This window comes from Mchenga conophoros, linkage group LG14, assembly GCF_057382185.1.
Source record: "Mchenga conophoros isolate Kocher_MC1m ecotype Shallow Benthic linkage group LG14, M_conophoros_male_GT1.1, whole genome shotgun sequence".
Lineage (NCBI taxonomy): Eukaryota > Metazoa > Chordata > Actinopteri > Cichliformes > Cichlidae > Mchenga > Mchenga conophoros.
Genome location: NC_140539.1, coordinates 32,195,629 through 32,215,382, shown reverse-complemented (window position 1 = coordinate 32,215,382; position 19,754 = coordinate 32,195,629). Strand labels below are relative to the sequence as shown.

General features: G+C 37.2%; 1 protein-coding gene across 1 annotated transcript in view; it reads right to left on the bottom strand.

Moving 5' to 3' along the window:
• LOC146560121 (SR-related and CTD-associated factor 4-like) overlaps nt 1-19,754 on the bottom strand; it is a 28,328-nt gene that overhangs the window by 6,050 nt on the left and 2,524 nt on the right. Inside the window, exons 3-16 of the mRNA XM_085243977.1 lie at nt 19,602-19,646; nt 19,341-19,502; nt 19,111-19,228; nt 18,259-18,392; nt 17,998-18,144; nt 17,606-17,679; nt 15,980-16,067; nt 15,696-15,779; nt 15,476-15,555; nt 13,437-13,606; nt 12,776-12,876; nt 12,568-12,681; nt 12,297-12,453; nt 12,118-12,209 (exon numbers count right to left, since the gene is read on the bottom strand). Of these exons, the coding sequence (XP_085100103.1) occupies nt 12,118-12,209; nt 12,297-12,453; nt 12,568-12,681; nt 12,776-12,876; nt 13,437-13,606; nt 15,476-15,555; nt 15,696-15,779; nt 15,980-16,067; nt 17,606-17,679; nt 17,998-18,144; nt 18,259-18,392; nt 19,111-19,228; nt 19,341-19,502; nt 19,602-19,646 (1,566 nt within the window). The remainder of the gene's footprint in view (nt 1-12,117; nt 12,210-12,296; nt 12,454-12,567; nt 12,682-12,775; nt 12,877-13,436; nt 13,607-15,475; nt 15,556-15,695; nt 15,780-15,979; nt 16,068-17,605; nt 17,680-17,997; nt 18,145-18,258; nt 18,393-19,110; nt 19,229-19,340; nt 19,503-19,601; nt 19,647-19,754) is intronic.

Below are 19,754 nucleotides of genomic sequence, written 5' to 3'. Positions count from 1 at the left end.
AGCTCTTGCCAATCAGATGTTTTTAAGATGATATTGCATGGTGGGTCAGAATCTGATGCTATTTTTCTGCCTTCATAATTTTATTAAATCTGACAAGATCACTGGCTGAAATTAAATGCCAAACCATGACAGAGCCTCCACAGTATGTTAGAGGTTGCTGTAGGCATTCACTGTTGCACCCATCTCCCAATATAATATAAACTAAAGATTTTACATTTGGATTCATTCATAAAACTGAGTTTCAGTTCAGTTCTTGTTTAATTTGGCATAGCTCACCCCTTTCTGCCCATTTCCCGTCCTTAAAAATGGCTTCTTGACAGCCATCCTTCGACTAAGACCACATAGGAGTCTTTGGTAAGCAGATGAATGAGTTGAAGGCCCAGATGCATCTCTTAGGTCTTTTGTCAGGTCTTTCCTGGATTGTTTTCCTGTTTCTTAAGGACATGACTTTCTGACACTGTTCATCTGCTGCAGATTTTAAAGCCTGCCTCTTCTTCTTACCTCTTCTTGTCCAGTTTCCTCAAAATATTTAAGAGCATATTGCATTATATCAATACATGCCAAATTTCTGGCTACAGGCTCTTTGGAATTGAGGTTGGTGGCGAAAAATACAATTTCATGCCTGTCAGACTGCGTCACCATTGGCATTTTCCATTGATTCAATTACAGAAATGGGAATAATTTTCATTGAATATGACAAGATGCAAGTAACACAGTCTCTAAATATACAATTTCAAGTTGGTTCTGTTATATGTACACAACACTGGATCGTTCACTGAGTTCCGTGTCTTTTTTATGCTTTAATGATTCTTGAATCAGTGTTAGGTGACAGATTTAAAAAAAGAAAGTCCTGTGAAAATGGTCAGGTACAAGGACTGGACTGAAAATGAGCAAAAAAGCAGAAGGTTGTCAAAAGCAAAACTTTGAAAGACCTCAAGCCTGGAGAACTAGACCTGGACTTTTGCACAGTACTATATATATATATCTTAAGAATAAGATAAAAATCAATAGACATCCTATTTTTTTTTAGTTTTCAACTACAGGAAAGAATTTCAATAATTCTCAATAATTCCATCTGCAAACCTAAATTCATGCAAGTTATGCTTGTGACCCCTTGAATGCACGATAATCACTGATCAGTAAATCAGTGAACACATGAGGTTAAAAGGCTAGCAAAGGCTATTTGTTTCTGCCCAGACATTCTCTCCTTGGTGCCACGGAAACTGGAGAACAAATCTTGGTGCTTGTATAGAATACAATATGCTGCTCACCCTTCTTTGCGACTTCCTAATATCAGGACAACTAATACACACAAACCAGAAATATTTGGATTCATGTGTTAAAAGTTAAGTTGTAACCTCTGATGTGCACTCGTTAAAACAATCTTCTTTAGATGTAAATCTTAAATATGTCATGAATGTCGTCAGTAACTCACAGGAGTTGCCAATTAATCATTCGTCACATATTTAATGATTTTCATAATGCCACCACTATGAATTACATTTGGAGACAACTACACATGCACGTGTCTTTTTTTAAATTTAGATATATTATTAAAAGATATGTGGCCACCATATCACCGTATCCCTGTTTTAAAGTCTTAATGTTCATAAATTCATGAGGGTATCTGTAGCCAGAAGTCACAGAAGAGGTTAGCAAGGTGGATCCATGTATCGTGCACACACTCTGATTAGTACCAAACAGAAAATACTACAATTTCAATAACAAAGACTGAAGCACAAACAGGTTGCTGTCCATCTGGCTAAACAGCCAGCAGTAATATTTGTCAGATAGCATACATGGTTGAGAACTCTGTGATTCAATTGAGAAGAGATTAAGCTTGGCAGATAGCTGCTAGCCACAGCTACACAAGTATAAACAGATAACTAATAAAAATAATGCCATCTGTACAGTTTTATGTAGGTGTAGTTTAGCTACCAGGACGGACCAGTACCTTACTGTAAACTTATTTTTAAAGTTGGCCATTTAAACATGAAAGTCTATGGGGACTGACTCACTGCTTGAACCAACCTCAAGTGGCCACTTGAGGAAATGCAGTTCTAACCACTTTCATATTAACTGCACGTTGCAGCACCCACAGTTTCCACATGTCGGTTGTATGATGTACATTGACAACAAAAAGCATGCAAAGCATTTGGAATATTGTAATATCTCCATTGATTACTAATGAAATGTGATCTGATCTTGAGCCTAATCACAATTATTGAAAAAGAATCTGACTAAACTAATAACTAAAAGTAACAGTAAATTAGTAACCACAGTTGTACTTCTCATATCTTTACTGAGCATACTAAATAATAATTCAAATTGCAGGCTGAAAAAAATTATTTCAATACCTGTGCTGCCAACTTCTCCAAAAGACACTTAAAATGGGAGAAGTGTAGGTTGTAGTCCCTCCCTATAAATAAAGGCACAGTGGGTGGCCTGCAAAAATCTCACCAAGAGCAGCATTCACACTTTCCAGATAATGATATATAACAGATGACGGTAGGTATTAATAATATTTTTCTGTAGGTAGCTGAGAAGAATTTCCAGCTTTCTGGATACAGGTTTAGAGAGGGGGGGGGGGGGGGAAGCCCACACATCAACTTCATAGCCTCATTCCAACTGCGAAATATTATGAATGGCATGGGGCTGCTGTGCTACAGGGCATGGATGCAGTGGGAGCCACTGAAACACACAGAAATACTGATGAACACTAAGTTTTGTAGATTGTAAGGAAACAAAAATTCTTCTTACCAATGTACACACTGTGTCTGATGGAGGCTGTGAGCCAAAATAATTCTGACTAAGTGAAGAGTTCACTTACGTTTTCCAAATCTGGACTAAGAGTGTTTAGGAAAAAAATAACTTTAAAAAAAGAGCTTCTGTGTTGAGAGTTTGGATGTCAGATCACATTTTATAAATAATTTAATAAATAATTGAGTTTATATCCCAGTAATTCCAAATCATTCACAACTTTTTAACAATGTAAGCATTTATCTGAAGTCACAGCGTGTAGGAAATGTAACATTGTTCGCATACACCTTGTGGCCCTCCGATGAAGGACATACCCATTCTACATTCAGCCTAAACTACCATCACTTGATTTAAGATTAGCAGTTTTAATCTTAGGTAAAAAGCTGATTTGTTTCTTCAGGCAAGACAAAGGAATGCTGAAAAAAAGCTACATTTAATCTGGACAGCAGTCACCAGGGTTTAATACTTATAATTTTACTGAAAAGCCAAATTGAGACTCCACAGTGGTGTACATTTCTGTCTGCAATACTGCATAGTTTGATACTGCCATTGGAGGGAACCAAAGGGAGGATTTTTCCACACTGAAGTCTGAAGTTTAAATGGTCAAGGCACTGAAGGGGGCAAGAGTATAGTAAGTTTTTCCAACATTGCCACATCTACCTTTTCTTAAATTTTTACAAATAACTACCTGGGGCAGGAATGTATAATTTAACTCCCTGCTGCTGTGACCAATACACTATATGTTCAAAATTTTCTGTCACGTCTCTTAAATCTTTGAAATTAGTCCAATTGCCATAGTATAAAATCAAGCATGCAGCCATGCAGTTTGCCTTTACAAACATTTGTGAAAGAATGGGCCGTTTAAAAGAGTTTGTGGAACTCAAGCATGGTACTGTCATAGGGGCCCTTCCCAGATATTTCACCATCAACTGTAAGTGGTTTCACTGTAAAATGGAAACATTTATGAACCACAGCAATTAAGCCACAAAATTCAGATGGGGTTACCATGGGTTTGAGCCGCATAGTGTGTAAAAATCACCAACAGTTGACTTGTTGCTGACTCAATGACTCCAATTTTAAACCTCACGTGGCATGAATATCAGTACTAACACTGTGTGCTGGGAGTTTCGAGTTATGGTGTTCCAGCTCCAATAGTTGTAATATTCAGGTGGCCCAGCACGTTTGTCTAGAAAGTATGTGTTAGCCTTCCGGACACAGCTATCAGCCTTTGGCAGATGATGAAATTTACTGATAAGAGCTGATCAAATTAATCTATTAAGTCATGTGAATTCAGCACTAGCCAAACGTAAAAAAAACTTTTTTAAAATGTCTAGTTTCATTTCCCCCTCAAGATTTCTTTCATTTCAGTACAATATATACAAAGAAAAAAAGTGTATTGTTGAAAAGACCCCCCCAAAAAAAACAAAACATATGGCTATTGGCATGGAAAAAACAGACTTGATAAGTTATAACTGGGTAGCAACATAATGGTCTGCTCTTACCCTGGTGTTTCACTCCATCAGCAGAGTATAACAACTGCTTCATGTTTCCTGCAGGCTATTCCCACAGAGGAAGCCCCATGAGGCACGGAGCCAGGCATAAGCTGTTTGATCAAGGTCTGATCCTTGATGAGTGTCAACTCAATGCTTTCAATCAAAATAATTCATTTGGTCTTTGCCTATTGTGCTACTTAGAAGACTTGTGAAAAGACAGTAGCGAGATAACCTACAATAAACGGAACTTAAGAACCGACAATTTAGGATTCTTCTGTTTTTTAAGGATAAATATTCAAAGAGCCATTTTATTATGATGAAAATTTCCATCATCTTCCAACAATCCCATGGCATCATCAGGGTGCGAAGCACATCCAAAAATAATTGTTATGACCCTTACCTTTGTGGAGACTCATGTGAGCCTGATGTTCTTCAAACATGGATCTAGATCATTCTTGTATTACTCGATGTAACCGAAGAATCCCCTCTTTTCTTGAAATTTCACCTCATTTCAATATGACTGAAACAACACTGCATATATTTTTCATAACACAAGTTAATGAATGCTGAACTAGCAGAACCTGAAATGCATGCCTCTAAATACTGTGCATTTTAATCAGTTTAATATTTTAGAATGGAAATGAACTTTGAACACACATAGTTGGATCCCTAAAAAGAGATATATGAAATTTTAAAAGACCTGTTTTTTTAACAAACAAAAAACATGTTTAATACTAAATAAATAAAATTAAATAAATACATGTACATTCAGCTACTTTCTTTTTTCCTCAAGAATTTGTGAAATCAGATGAAACCCCAAGTTTAATGTGGGACACATTTCACGCAGGTTGCCCTTCCTGACACAACCCTATTACTCTATTTTTTGGAGCTTGGGCCCAACCCAAGAAGTACACTAGCTTGTTATCCCCTGAGGCTAGGTTTTGGTCTCCTCCCTTCACGTGTAAGGTTAATGTGTTAACTACTACACAAAACACCCCCCACCCCAGATAACATATCCTTAATGGTCATGGCAAGTTGTAGAAAAAGGTTACTCAGAAAAATGAAAACAATACCATATAGAAGTTTAAGGTAATTTACATAAAAATGCTGTTCACTTTGTGCTGTTAAAATGTTTTTGTTGCCCGTGGATTGCCACACTATAACAGAAGTTAAACTGTGTCAACAGTCTGGATGACCTATGAGTTAACTGATTGTTTCTTGTTACTTTAGGTATTTTCATCATTTTGATGCGTCTTTACCAGAGTAAGAACAGTTTTGGTCTTTATAGTTTTTGCCTTTTCCAAATGTAATAAAAGAAACATCTTTTATAATGTCTGTGAAACATTGCGTAAGAATGTCTGTTTTTTAAATATTCTATGGTTATTTGTCAATAGTGAATAATGCATTATGAGAGCTATAACTGATGATTAAAAATAAGTAGTAATTAATCAACATGTTTATGTGAGTTGGTTTGAATTTTTTGGGCTTCTATTGAGACACTCTGCTTAAAACAATAGTAATATTTGCCATTAAGCAGAGCAGAGGACTTTAACCTTTAAAAGAAAAAAACAGAACATTCACAGGGTGTTATGATGCAAAATATTTCTTCTACTTCTACAGATTTTTTTCCCCAACAAAGCTCGGTCCATCAAACTTCTGTGAAGTGACAAAAGTGTAAAGGCTGAAAATGACACAAGCCACGAGCTCCAAGGCTTGTTTCCTCATTAATAAGATGCAGAAGCTGGAATGATTTGCTGACAAGCCAACCACACTGTGTTGAGCATGTCAATCTTTGATTCAATTGCATGTTTGGTGCATACATTTTCTACCTGGCACTGTTTAGCTCTGTGTCCTCCTTTCCAATGTCTCTTCCTCGACCACTTCTCTCCTGCTGCTGCTGCTCTTGATGTTGGCTGACATCAAAACTCCACAGAGTCAGTCAACACTTACTGCTTCATGTTATTTGACATCATTTGACGCTCATACCTCCCAGGTGACATGATGTACAGACGGAAGAGCCAGTAAACGTAGCTGGGATGTGCCGATCCAAGGAGAAAACTGTAAAACTGCAGCTTCTCTGGACAGCTGAAGTCTATCAGTGTATGAAAAAAAGATTGCCGGTGCATCCTGTGATGTACTCATGTCAAGACAATGTCAAGACATCAATGCTGAGAGGTATTACATACATAGGAAACAATCGGTATTTTGTATAAGTTTCTAGTATTTTGTCAGTATTTTTTCTCAGATACTCAGTTATTTTAGTCGGATGATGTTACGGAATGCAGTTTCTTTTTTAACAGAAGTTTTTTTCTGAAAAGGTTTCTTCAGTTTGTACTCAGTATTCAAAACATGTGGTTTGTATACTCCTGCAATAATCACAACTTCTTCTGACTTTCCCAAGCAGAGCACAGAGGAAGACCAAACATTTATATAAAGAGGTTAACTCCAAAAGACAAAATCACTTCAGGTCTACATGACTCACATGGTTGCCATGTATATCATCCAAAGTGAAACTTTCCCAAAAGCCATTCAAACAGACTTTGGATGGACATTATTTCGACGTGCAGGATTATTGCCACAGAACTTCAAAGAAATAATAAGTTGGTAAAATATTTTTGTATGATCTTACAGTTCAGGCAGAGGGAAGATGTCATTAGCGAAACAAGTAGTCAACAACATGAGTATTTTTGCTGCAGTATTCTGCAGATGCTGCAGGATTAGTAATGACAGCATTTAAAGATCACATACATAAACTAATCCCCCAACTAGTGCGGTGGGTATAACTTCTCAAGGCTAGTGACCACAACTATTTTAAACAACACTAGCAGCAAATCATTTGTTTAATGAAGAAGTCCAGAAAAAGACTCATGTGGTTTATAAGCATTCACTTCATCTCAGTGTGAAATTTTGTTCTTTTCTGTTTCAACATTTATGTGTTTACTGTGCTCATCTCATGTGCCTGTTCACATCAGAAACGCATCAAGTGGAGGTGAAGAAAAACTGGTTAAAAGACCTGACTGGTCAGTTTTCGAGACCGCTCTCTCTAATTGAACAAAAACAAAGTACGGACCAGAGTGTGGGCCGGCGTTTTCTATTGGAGATGCAGCAAGAAAGTGAGAGGCTACATGCAAATGGATGAGGGAAAAGCAGGGTCAAATTTGTATAGTCACAAATTTGCATACATTGAATGTAACAAAGGTATAGTTGTAAAGCATTTAAGTGACTTTAAGGCATGTTTGGATTATTTTTTATTATCGCCTTGAGAAGGATTAAATGGTGATACCTGTAGGTATCACGGTCTGTCAAAACGACCAACATGGTCTGTCAAGTTCCTTCACTGACTGAAATTTTTCTCTGCATCCATTTTATATCCTTTGGCATAATGTGGTTCAGCGTGCAAACTACTGCAATGACTACTTGCAAGACAGCTTGACATCTGGCCATCAAGCAAATAGCCTTTATTAATATAATCTGGTGGTGAGGACAGTCAGTCATCATTCAGCATCAGTCAGAGGATGGCATAAAAACAGTTGTTTCAGTAGGAAATGGGCAAAGACAACACTATCAAAACAGATAGTTTCATACAAGAAACCTGTGATTAATTCATACCTACCCACCTAACCAGACTAAGAGAAATGGTTTTATTGTTGGTAGGCATTAAGGAGTTTTTCCCTTTCATAATTGATCCATGTTCCAAGTCCAGCAGAGATTTAGTTGGAGTTATATGTGACCCTCAAACCTGCTGTATTATTAAAATAAGTTCAGCTGCTCCTCAAAGATAAATTCTTAGAGGTTAATGTTATTTGACTGTATGTGGGGTGAGACTAACTCCGTTAAGATCAAGATCTTGAAGAATTGGGTAATAGCGTAAAAACAAAGAAATGAACAAACAAACAAAATCATGTTTCCAATACTCAAAAATTGGCCAGTTTGCTACAGTTGCTGTCGGCTTACCTTGTCTCCCACTTTGATATTCCTCTTCCCACTTGGACTTTAAGTCCCACCAGCAGCCAACAGTCACGCATAGTCAATTCGAACTTTTCTTCCAAGTGAGGTGCTAGAAAGCCTATTTTAGCTTGTAGCTTTAGGTTCTTAGAGTCAGGAGGACTTAAATGTTACTTTTAGGTTTATTAAAAAAAAAAAATAAAAATCGTGATTAAACGTGAGACTCACTCTTTTATATTATTGTCTATACTTTCATGAAAACTATTTACTTTTTTTTTTACTTGGTTATATGTTAAAATTCACACCCACTCCAACCCATATTTTTCATATATTTTTGTAATTCAAGCACTGATCAATGATTAACTCGTGATTTTTGTAATAAGTAAAAGTTACACAATTACTAATAAATTTGCCCAGCACACATTCTGAAAAGCACAGCTTGAATACTGAAACAGAGAAAGGATAACAGGAATATTTCCCTCTACACACACCACAATAATTAAAAGATTGTATGATTCCCATTTTATTGGAATAAGTTATATGATACAGTACAAGATTATTGAGTTAAGGTGCAAGCATATTTCAAGACAGAAAGAAGAATTTAAGATAAGCACTGCTGAATGTAAGGCCTACCAGTAGAGGAGCCTATCTGAATTGTGGACATGCAGATTTTTTGGATGCAGAGAGTAAATAGTCTGAAATTCATTTAAAACAGAAATACGAGAATTTCTTTAGTAAGACTGCCAAAGGTCAGTATATGATCTCTACTGATTATGCCTCAAACTATTCCCCTTCCCATGAAAGTTTAACATGTATTCTTTGACTATACAAGATTATAATATATTCCTACCCTGACAACATGCTGGTACCTACAGCTGCCCTTTCCCTATGTGTAGGATACCTAGTGAAAAATGGTAAAAGCATTCTCACTAACTGTAGTGCTCAGTCTGGTTTAGGCAAAGACTACCTGAGCAGAACATGCAGGAGGTGGGTCATCCACAGGTTACTTATGAATTTAAACTATATAGAATAGACCTTGCTATATTCTCACATGGTCACAATAGGGTCTTATATTAAGAACGTAACACATAAAAGAGCGTTTGGTCTGATTTGACCACGTTGGATCTGTTCATTCTCACACAGCTACAGGAAGTAATGCCTATAAAAGCTCAAATACATCCTCTGTGTGCGACAATGGCTTTAGATTAGTCCGTTTTAACAAACACTTACAGTTGCAGGGGTAAACAAACAGAACAGCTCCCCTTTTAACTGCAATATGGATCAATGTGTTGGCTTTCAGGGGAATTATTCACAAACATGGAAAACTAATATGTATAATTATGTCTGCGAAGGTTCTCAGTCATCCTGAACATTGTAGTCCTTTGACAATATGTATAATTAGTTTTCATGAGTGCATGTTAACCTGCAATAACTGTGTTTTTGTCCTGTCCTATTTAGACAGGAAAGAGATCCTTTATTGAGACCACCATGTTTTGCAAAAGCCTACAATTAAACAAAGGATAGATGTGTATAAATGATAAAATGCATTCAGAAGCATGAAGGTGAGTAGTTTGTATTTAAGTGGTTTGTATTTACAAATTTAACCTAAGAAGCTTAATTCTGTCTGATCAACACATGTGTAACACAACCACAGTGACAATGACGCAGTTATCAAAGATATAACTTCTGTCTCACCCACAGACTGCAGAGAACAAATGTTATTTTAAAGTTTTTCTAGAGCCAAAAACAAACTTATATTACTTATCAGAAAACCTGCTCAACAATAATGAACATATACATAAGTGATCTTTTTGACTCCTCCCTTCCATACTGGTATGTTTTATACAGCCACAGCGCACATGTTAAACTAATATGACTAGTGCAAGCTAAAATAAAGTCCCTATGCAGAAAAACCACTGCATTCTTGTAAACTTTACTGTGGGCTGAAGGTAGCTGGCCCTGCTCTCTCTCAGCAGAGAAACCAAGTGGTTCCCAGTGAAATGATTTTGGCAAAGGTAATAATATGGTAAAGGTAATAATCACTAAAAATGCTATTATAACAGTTTTCTCCCTGCATTTATGTTTTTAAATTATATGCCACCAAATGAATAGATCTGTTATGTGTGCCAGTTGTAACTTATTTTGTAGAATTATCAAATTGTATTTTTATGGGTATGGCTTTGACGTTCCCAAAAAAAGGCCAGTTTGGAGACTAAAGCAGCAGTCCCCAACCTTTTTTGTGCCATGGACCTGTTTATGTCCGACAATATTTTCACGTAAGGTGTCGGGGATAAAGACAACAAAATAAAACCAGTACCAGTATAAAAAAACAATACAAAACAGGATTTATTCATAACACACGTGAAAAGACCCAGGGAAACCGAGTTAACGATAAAAAAAAAAAAAAGATAAAAACCGATAAAAACCATAAATTTCACACCCGCGCCTCAACTCCCACGGCCCAGTACCTAACGACTCACGGACCGGTACCAGTTCATGGCCCGGGGGTTGGGGACCGCTGTTCTAAAGTATCTATGGATAACTTGACAAAAAACGTTTTGCATAAGAATCAAAATGGTAACTAAAGCTTACAGAGGCCTGAAGCATAACTCAAGCATAAACACATTACACTGCTTTTTCACCTTCATGAAACAAAACTGTGCATATAAAAAAAAAAAGAGTAAAAACCATGGTAACTGTAGGATGCAGATGCCTGAAGCATAAACACATGATAATGTTTATTCCCTTCTCGAAGCTCAACTTTGTGCATGCAGATTTAAAACAAGGGCTAAAGTGTAAGCTTACTACAAATTTCTTTTAAACACAACTAACAAGTTGCATTTACATTTATTTCCTTTACAGGTTATTGGCAAAATGTATGCCAGAGTAGCAGTCTCACCACTGAGAACAAAGCTGATAAGCACTTTTTCCCTGGTATTTGTGCATGGTACCATCTGACCTTCAGCCCACCAGTTGTGATTTTACCAGAAATAAGCACAAGTCTGTGATGTACTCCAGCATGTTTATGTTGTACATATTTTGCTTTCACTGTCTATTTCCTCACCATTTACATTCCTGAAGTGCTCAAAAACTGCACTTTACATTCTGCACATAGACACAATCACCACTGGAAGGTAATTATCTTGTGTTGTGTATTGTTATTGTATATTTGCTACACCACAACACTACAGTAAACCTGAAGGACACAGCCAGTGTTTTCTAAACCAGTTTTCAATGCCAGCTGGTTCTTGGTCTCCCTTGTGCTGCCAAACGATCAAACAACCGAAATTGTCCTCAATCTGGTCATTTAAGAAAAACATCTCATACATTTTTAATCACACCCCTAAAGATCTTTAAGTGCTCCTTAAAAAAGTATGTTTTGACCTACACACAATGTAGCAATGCACAGCAACATACTAATTCTTAGTTTTTTCTCTCATCTTTTTGATATTTTAACAAATGTTTTCATTTCATATTTTTTTCCCATTTCCTTTCCTCCTTCCTCTTACACCTGTGTGCAGTAGCAGGGGCAGCGATGATGTCTGCATTCTCCCAACATCAGCTGGTTGCATTACACAACTCCACCCAGCCAGCTGTATCCCATTCTCATGGTGAAAGTCATTATAAATGCTTTAACACACTGAGCAGAACTTAGAAATGAAAGAAATGTGAAACATGTTTCTTTAATATTCTGCCTTCTCTTAAATAATTTATTAAATCTTCAACGCAGTGATGTGACTTTTTAAAAGACGACAAAGAGGATGATTCAGATAGGCTCCACTACTCATTGTTCAACAAAAATTTATTAGCTTTACAGCTTTCACAAGAAAGATTGTTAAGTCTTTCTTTAAGACCATTAAACCCATAAAAAGAACACTTGTAGTATTAAAAGGTGTTTAAGGACTGCAATTAGCATTACCTGAACATGAGCAGAGACGATTCCATCTGGTACACTTTCCAACACTCCATTAACAGCTGCCTGATTGTTGATGTCTTTGGTAATATTCCACTCTGCAAACAAACAAAAAAAGTACAAAGTTTGTATATTCTTGCAGCAGGTGAATTTTGCTGAAACTCAAATAATGGCTAATTGTTTACCTGGATTTAGTGTTTCTACATCCAGCATACCACCTTCGCAATAGCTCTGCAACTCCTCAACTTTGACTTTATTCCAGGGGATGTAGGTAACTCCTCGCTCCACATCCCAGAACTTTTTGTGAGCAGGTTTTATACCTTTATTCAAGGCCCAAGCAATCTAGGGAAGAATGATGTTTGGTATAATAAAGTTATCAAATAACACTAACAACAACAACAAAAAAAAACCTACTACAAAACTAATACACAAATGGAAATTAAAAACATTGCATACCTTAACTGGTTTCTGATTGACTTTGTATGACCCCCTACTGAGTTTGTTCAAGGCTGTGTAGGCATCTTGCCTGTGAACCATAACAATATAGGCACAACCCCTTGGAGGAATCATCTGGACACAAAAGGTGAAATGCATTAAGATCATTGAAGCTTGAGTAAATCAATAATGTTTATAAGCATCTCTGACATGAATTGTCCAAACTTACATTGATGGACTCAATCTGCCCAAACTCTTCCAAAAGAGACATTACATCAGACTGCTGGGTTTTCTTGTCTAACTGTCCAACCCAAAGTGTAGTACTGCAAACTATAAGCAAAAAGACAGAATAACTAATTACATTAAAGATCCAGGCTTTTAGATTTTTTTTTTAAGCAAGAGTTCACACTTAGCTCTAAAATGTATTGACTTATATAACTCATGACTCCTGAAGCCACAGATTTTGTAAAGATGAATTTATACAAAAGAAATTATTCTAAGAAAATTACAATACATACCCTAGTAAACCACTACTATAGACTACTACTATATAAAGAAGTTCATTAGGTGTTCTGATGTACAAGAAAATAATCCCCATTACAAAATACACTTCACCAAAATAAATGAATAAGTAAAAAAAATATCCCACTGAGCTCACATAAAATAATCAAAATGTCACCTTAAACTTTCACTTTGTCTGCAGTGAATATAAAGCTTTATGGAGTTTAAAGATACTGCACATTTGAATCTCTTAAATTAAATCGGCTTCTCTCTTCTGGTTTAGACAAGTTGATACAGTAGCTGCAAGTGAAACTGAGTAGTGATTCCTGGAGCTTTATGCACGCCATCATCTGTGACATTTAGTCGTGTTTATTGGTTTGAGTACATACCACTGAGCGTCTGACTCTTTATGCTGGAAAGACCTTTTTGTCTGCGCTCTCTGTCCTTCTCTCTTTCACTCCTATCCTGAGAATGAGATCTCCAGCGCTGTTCTCGGGAGAGGGAACGCCTTGACCTTCTTGAGCGAGATGAAGATCTTGATCTTCTTCTCCTTGGAGATCTGAAATACAAAAGAATAAAACCAGTGAACACTGTTTCAAAAATAATCCAATTCCCCAGGCAAAAACAACTCTTTTCAGATGGAAAGAAATGACAAGATGACCAGAGTGTTTTGGGACTTCACTGCTTGTAATTTGTGCTCAATAATGCATTGAGGTTATTAAATACTTTCCTGGTCCACTATAATATGAAAAATATTTACATTTATTTAGAATTTTGGTAACTGTAACACATGTTTAAAGGAGTAATACAGCAATGGCTTTCTGATTTTGGCAGGGATAGCCTAAAGTTAGTATTGACCTTATTTCCTACACAAAAAGACTTTTCCATAGGCTTTCTCACCATCTCCAAAAATAACAGTCTATGGCTTTGGATGTAAAATACTGATGTTAGGCTATATAAACCACTGTCTCATGAATCATGACTCGTATACATGTAAAACAAGACAGATTTGGAGTATTCTATGGACTCTGACCCAAACACAATTATATTTTGACACAAGATGTAGAATTTTTTTCAAGGAATGAGAAAAACTATTCAGAGGTAGCCAAGAGAAAATTCTTTCTTCTACTTCACCCCAAATATTTTTGTCTAAACCTTGGCATTGACCGGAAAAATTAGGCAAATAAATTCACTGACTTTGAAATGAGGGCACCCGCAGCATAAAAACACAACCTTTCAGTTTTAGGGCTTTATTCTTGTGTCACTCTATGAACACTGAAATACACAACTCTCAAAAATCAATTTGCACAATTTTAACTGATGAGCAAAGTGGTTACCTGGAACTAGGGGTGGGCGGTATAAACGGTATATGGTAGAAACGATATAAATTTGGCCAACGGTAGAGATTTTGACCATACCGCATGTTGATGGTGGCATCAAGCTGCGCCTCTTTTGGTCGAAAGCATTGCAGCGGTTGCAAATTATGCCAGGCGACAGTAAAAGTGAAGAGGCGAATCAGTTTTGGAATATGGGGAAAGCCAAAAACTGCGCTACCTCCACTTCCATACCATTGATTCATTAATGCTGAATTCTCTTGCAGCTGCTCTATTCCCATGTTGTTGCAGTATATTAGAGACTAACCTCGTATTGTGGATGGATTATCTCAGTTGTTCTCCTAACTGAAGTTTGGTCCGTTTATAGCATCCTGCCATGTGATTGCATTTGTCCTTAGCCACCAGAAACCCTCATGTTAACTTTTATCGAGTGGAAAAAGGTTAGCTTCACTGTGCTAATGTCATGCTAACATAGTTGTTTTGCTAGCGATCACGTAGGACATCAGTATATACCAGCTAGTCCAACTTCAGTAACCCTACAGAAGCCATTGCTGTTTAGTTTTCTGTCTTCATATATGTTGGAAGTGATAGCAGAGCTGTACGTTTGAATTTTTTCAGAAATCTCTCGGTCAGAACATTGTATATCATGTTTAGGTGGAAACTAACTTCCTGATAACTTCTAACTCTGTTGAATTTAATAAATTCTGTTTTCATGGATGCCAGGATGTTAAACTTAATTGTTACACTTGGTAAAGCAGCAGCGCTGATCATTTTATTAAAGATGAAGAGTTTAGACAGCTTTTAACTCTCAGTGATGCTGCAGTGTTCGTTTGACTTTGGGACCTGAAGCAGACGGCGTTTTGGACCCAGATTACTCCGCGAGGCTCCTGACTATGGCAGCCGTAATGCTCCGACAATCCATCAAGCAGTGCGGCTTCGTAGCTTACCAAAGTCGTACGAAAACATTTTTGACAGATTTCTGCGTGTAAAATACGTTATACAGAAGAAAAGAATATATCGAGATATATATCGTTACCGCACATGCTTCAAATTATACCGCGATATGGATTTTAGGCCATATCGCCCAAACCTACCTGGAACCAGATCTGGATCTTCTCCCATGGCCTCTGTGCCTGCCTTCCCGCCTCATAGATAAATCTTCTCTTGAACTTCCCTTTAGGAGAATGACAACAAGACAGGTTTTTTGTTTATTTTCCACAGTTCATAGCATAGGCCAAAATAGAAATGTTCCTACCACTAACTATGACAAAGTACGTGTGAAACAAAAAGTTTACGTTCAAGACAAATGCTTACCTGGGATCGAGAGTAAACCTCATTTGTGGACTGATATCCATCTGGAATCATATGATGCTCAGTTTGACTCATTCCACCACTGTGCTGGATCGACAAAGAGACAGCCCCAGAAAAGGAAGTGTTAAAAAAAATAAATCTTAAAAATAAAAATCACCAAACAAAAAAAATTTTGTTTAGCATGACAGAGGGGGAAAAAAAAGCAATTTGATATATTTGCAAGAATATGAAGAGAAAATGTCTGAGAGGCAGAAAAGTAATCATATAAAACTGTTATAGACGGGTACCTTTATATCCTCAGTCTGACTCATCATACGCTGATTAATATCTGTGTTGGGCCCCAGACCAAGAAACTGGTTCATCACATTTTCAGGTCTGTTATGACAAAATACACACTCCATATTACAAACACATGTGGTAAATGTACTAAAGTAAAACAACACTTAACCTAACTGTGATCATAGGCATTTTTTGACTACAGACACTTACACATAACACATAAACCAGTCAATAACATGATCAAAAACATCTACATTCAACATGGGATTTTTAGTTTTAACTTTTGTGTTGTGTGCTCTGATTCAGTGGTGCACAAGTACATTTTAATTTACAAGAGTAATGGGCAACTTCAGCTGTATAAACTATAGCATTATGAGTGACAGTTTTGGTGGACACTAGTTGAACAACAGTGTGGTCAGCGTGCTCCTCCCTATACCATTAATTCACACACTCACTTGAGCAAGTATCAAAGTAAAAGTGCTTTCATTTTCAATTTCTGATATTCACTGCAATGCACTGTGTTTTGTCTCTTCCTATTTGGCTAATACTGGTCAACCACAAGATTACTCTCAGCGCTCAGGCTCTGCTACTCAGTAGGATGCAACCACAGACCGTGTGCTGTAGTCACACATGCATACACAGATATATAGCATGTGTGGATAATGTTGAGGGGAGTGATAAAATGTGCAAATAAAGCACAACCTTTTAAGTCAAAACAAGCAACATAGCCCACTATGCTTAAACCATTTCCGCACAAATATCTCAACACAAAGCACGGAGCATTCACCCGACGGCATGTACGCGGACATGCCGGGTGCTGAAGACAACATCTCACAGATTCTGAAGCTGCAGGTTTCGTCACTCTCCAACTAAAATTCATTGAACCAGCAGAAAAAGAATATCAAAACTACGCTTCACATTTGATAAGCATTGTCATGAATTCGCTCTTACTTTACTTCTTATTTCTTTCAGCCAGTGTCCAATCAGAAATCTCTATTTTCTGCATTATTTGCTTGCATATTACACACCAGTCTACCGTTGAGTACAGTGCTGTCAGCTGCTGGTTTTTGTTTTGTTTTTCCAAAAAATGACCTCCGACAAGAAAGCCTAATATCTGCTGTTCAATACCGAAGAAATTTCAACTTTTACAAATTGTACCAAACCACAAAACACTTAGCTATGTCTCTAATAAAACCTCTAACTTTGCTCTGCTTCACTTCAGCAGCATCAGGTAATGTTCATCTGTTGGTTCATGGTTTTCTTCAGTTTTTGATCTACTGAAGAATATTTTTAAGGGGGTTAACTTCTATAAAAAGCTACGGCAGCAAAATCTCCTTAATACTTTCCTCAGTTACTTTGACACAAAGGCATCTGCTGTGATGCTTACACCTCTGATGAAGTCTCACAAGTGTCAGCTTTGTTTTTATACATAGATTTTATAAATGGATATAAAAATATATGGATATTTACTGATAAATGATTATAATTATAATATTTCTGACGGAGTCAAAACGGAATTGAATCAAATCGAATCAGGATCTTGTAAATCAGAATTTAATCAGTTATAGAAATCAGTGATGATACCCAGCCCTACACACATGTGTAAAAGCACGAGTACATTTTCAGAAACTCACTGTGAGTGAATGTTGCCCTCAGTAGCCATTGTGTCTTCAGGTTCATCATCATAGTCAAATCGGTCAAGAAGTTTCTGGAGAAAAATATACAAAATGTTTTGAGGATAGGGACACAACTCCTTTTTGTCTACCCTAAAGCTGTTTACCAACCACCATTAAACAACAAAAGTGGAAATGAACACTAACAAGCAGGTTATATCACACCAATAAAATCCATATAACATGGTGAGATTAGATGGTGCTGTACAAATGGGACAAATATGCAAAGTCGACTGCAGCCATCAAAAAGTTTTGTATAGAATTTAGGAAAACAAGGCCCATTGTGTCTTTGGTTGAAATGCCAACCGCTTGTATTTATTAAACAATTATGTAAATGAGAGCTGTGCCAGTACCTCAGCTAATGAGCTTTTCTTTTCAGTGTGTGCACTGTATGCGTTGAGCTGGGCCAGTGGGATCTGAGGCTGTTTTGGTATGTTGTTTTCAGTGGTGGCTGCTAGGGTCTTATCTGCCTGCTGGATGTTCTGGAGCATCCTCTGCAACTAGAAAGAAAAAAAGGAAAACAAAAAAACAAACAAACAAAACAACAGGGGCCATTTAGACCTAACACAACATTAGTTAAACTGCTGGAGGACATAAACCACATTATTACTTACCTCCTGACCATGTGGAGACTGAAACAGCTGTGCCACAGCAGCTAAGGCATCAGGACTGGGTAGCTGGGGGACTGTAGGCATGACTGGAACATTACTGACAGGAGGCCGTGTCTCTGGTTGGGGCTCAGTAGGAACTGTTCAGATACAATAAAACAGCTTGTGTCTGCATGATGAATTAATACTAGGGATAGGAAGTGAGAATTGGTTCCCAATAGCTTAATTTCTTTGAATGTTATTCTGCTTGCCTAACAATTCCACATATTGGTTACACTTGCACTTCTGCTACAATCACCAGATTTCAGTTTGGATTTATTAATTTATTTTTTCCAGTACCAGGAGAGGAAAATAGCAGTGTAGTCTGTAGCATGGATGTGGCCATTACCTTTATTTTTATTGCTCAAAAAGACAAAAATTCAACAGTAAACTGCATACAAGACAGAAACAACTGAAACCACCTAGACAGACAACATGCTAACGTTAAGCTAGCCAAGAACAAAGAGTGATGTTAAAGGGCTGGGCAATGAATGCTGACCTCGGGCCAGTAGCCAGACTTACTTTTTTGAGTAATGACCCCAAAAATGATCACCACAAAGCAGGGAAATGACTCCAACGTGCACAGTTGTTTGACAAAGCATGCAATTAATTAAAATGTTGCTTAGCGATAGTGGTGACCCTCAAAACAGAGAGAATTAGCACCCAAGGAGAATCAATAAGTAATTGAATTGATAAGTGATATCGATAACTGAACTGGAATCGCTAAATTCTTAGGAATTCCCCCCTCCCTAATTACAACATAATTTACTCTCAGATAGTTAAAAACACTGCCCAAAGTTCCACTACCAGTTCTACTACCTTCCACAGCAGGGCGAGGTGCAATAACACCATTTGCCATATCCATTAGAGGCTGAAGGATGTCCATGTCAAACACACCATTCTTCTGCCACAGGTTAAGGACACGGACAATTTTAGTCTGAAAAAAAAAGGGGGGGGGGGGGGGGGGGGGGGAGAGAGAGAGAAAAATCTATGAGATTCTTTTTAAAGCATTTATTGTACTTATATAAATTACTTGAAACACAAAGTACCTTGTCATCCTCTGGGCAGCGATAAAGGTTTTGAAAGGTCTCTGTGAAGTTTTTCAAGAATCTTGGACCAAATACATCCTTGTCAACACCAAACTGATGGCGTGATTGGCGAACAATGGAATCAACCACATATAAACCAGGAACTTTTAACTCAGGCTTGCACTGAAAAGAAACAAAAGAAATTACAGTCCGCAACTGTAAAATGCACTTTTATCTAAACTTGGCAACATAGTAAAGATTAAACGGCTGAATAATACATACCTTCTTAATGAACTTTTCAACAATCTGGACAACGTGTTTGTAAAGCTAATGAGACAAAAAAAATATTTCAGTCACAGGATGACTATCAAAATGGTAGCATAAGACAAATAAAAACATGCTGTTTTGTGCTAAAAAAAAATAAAATTCTCATTT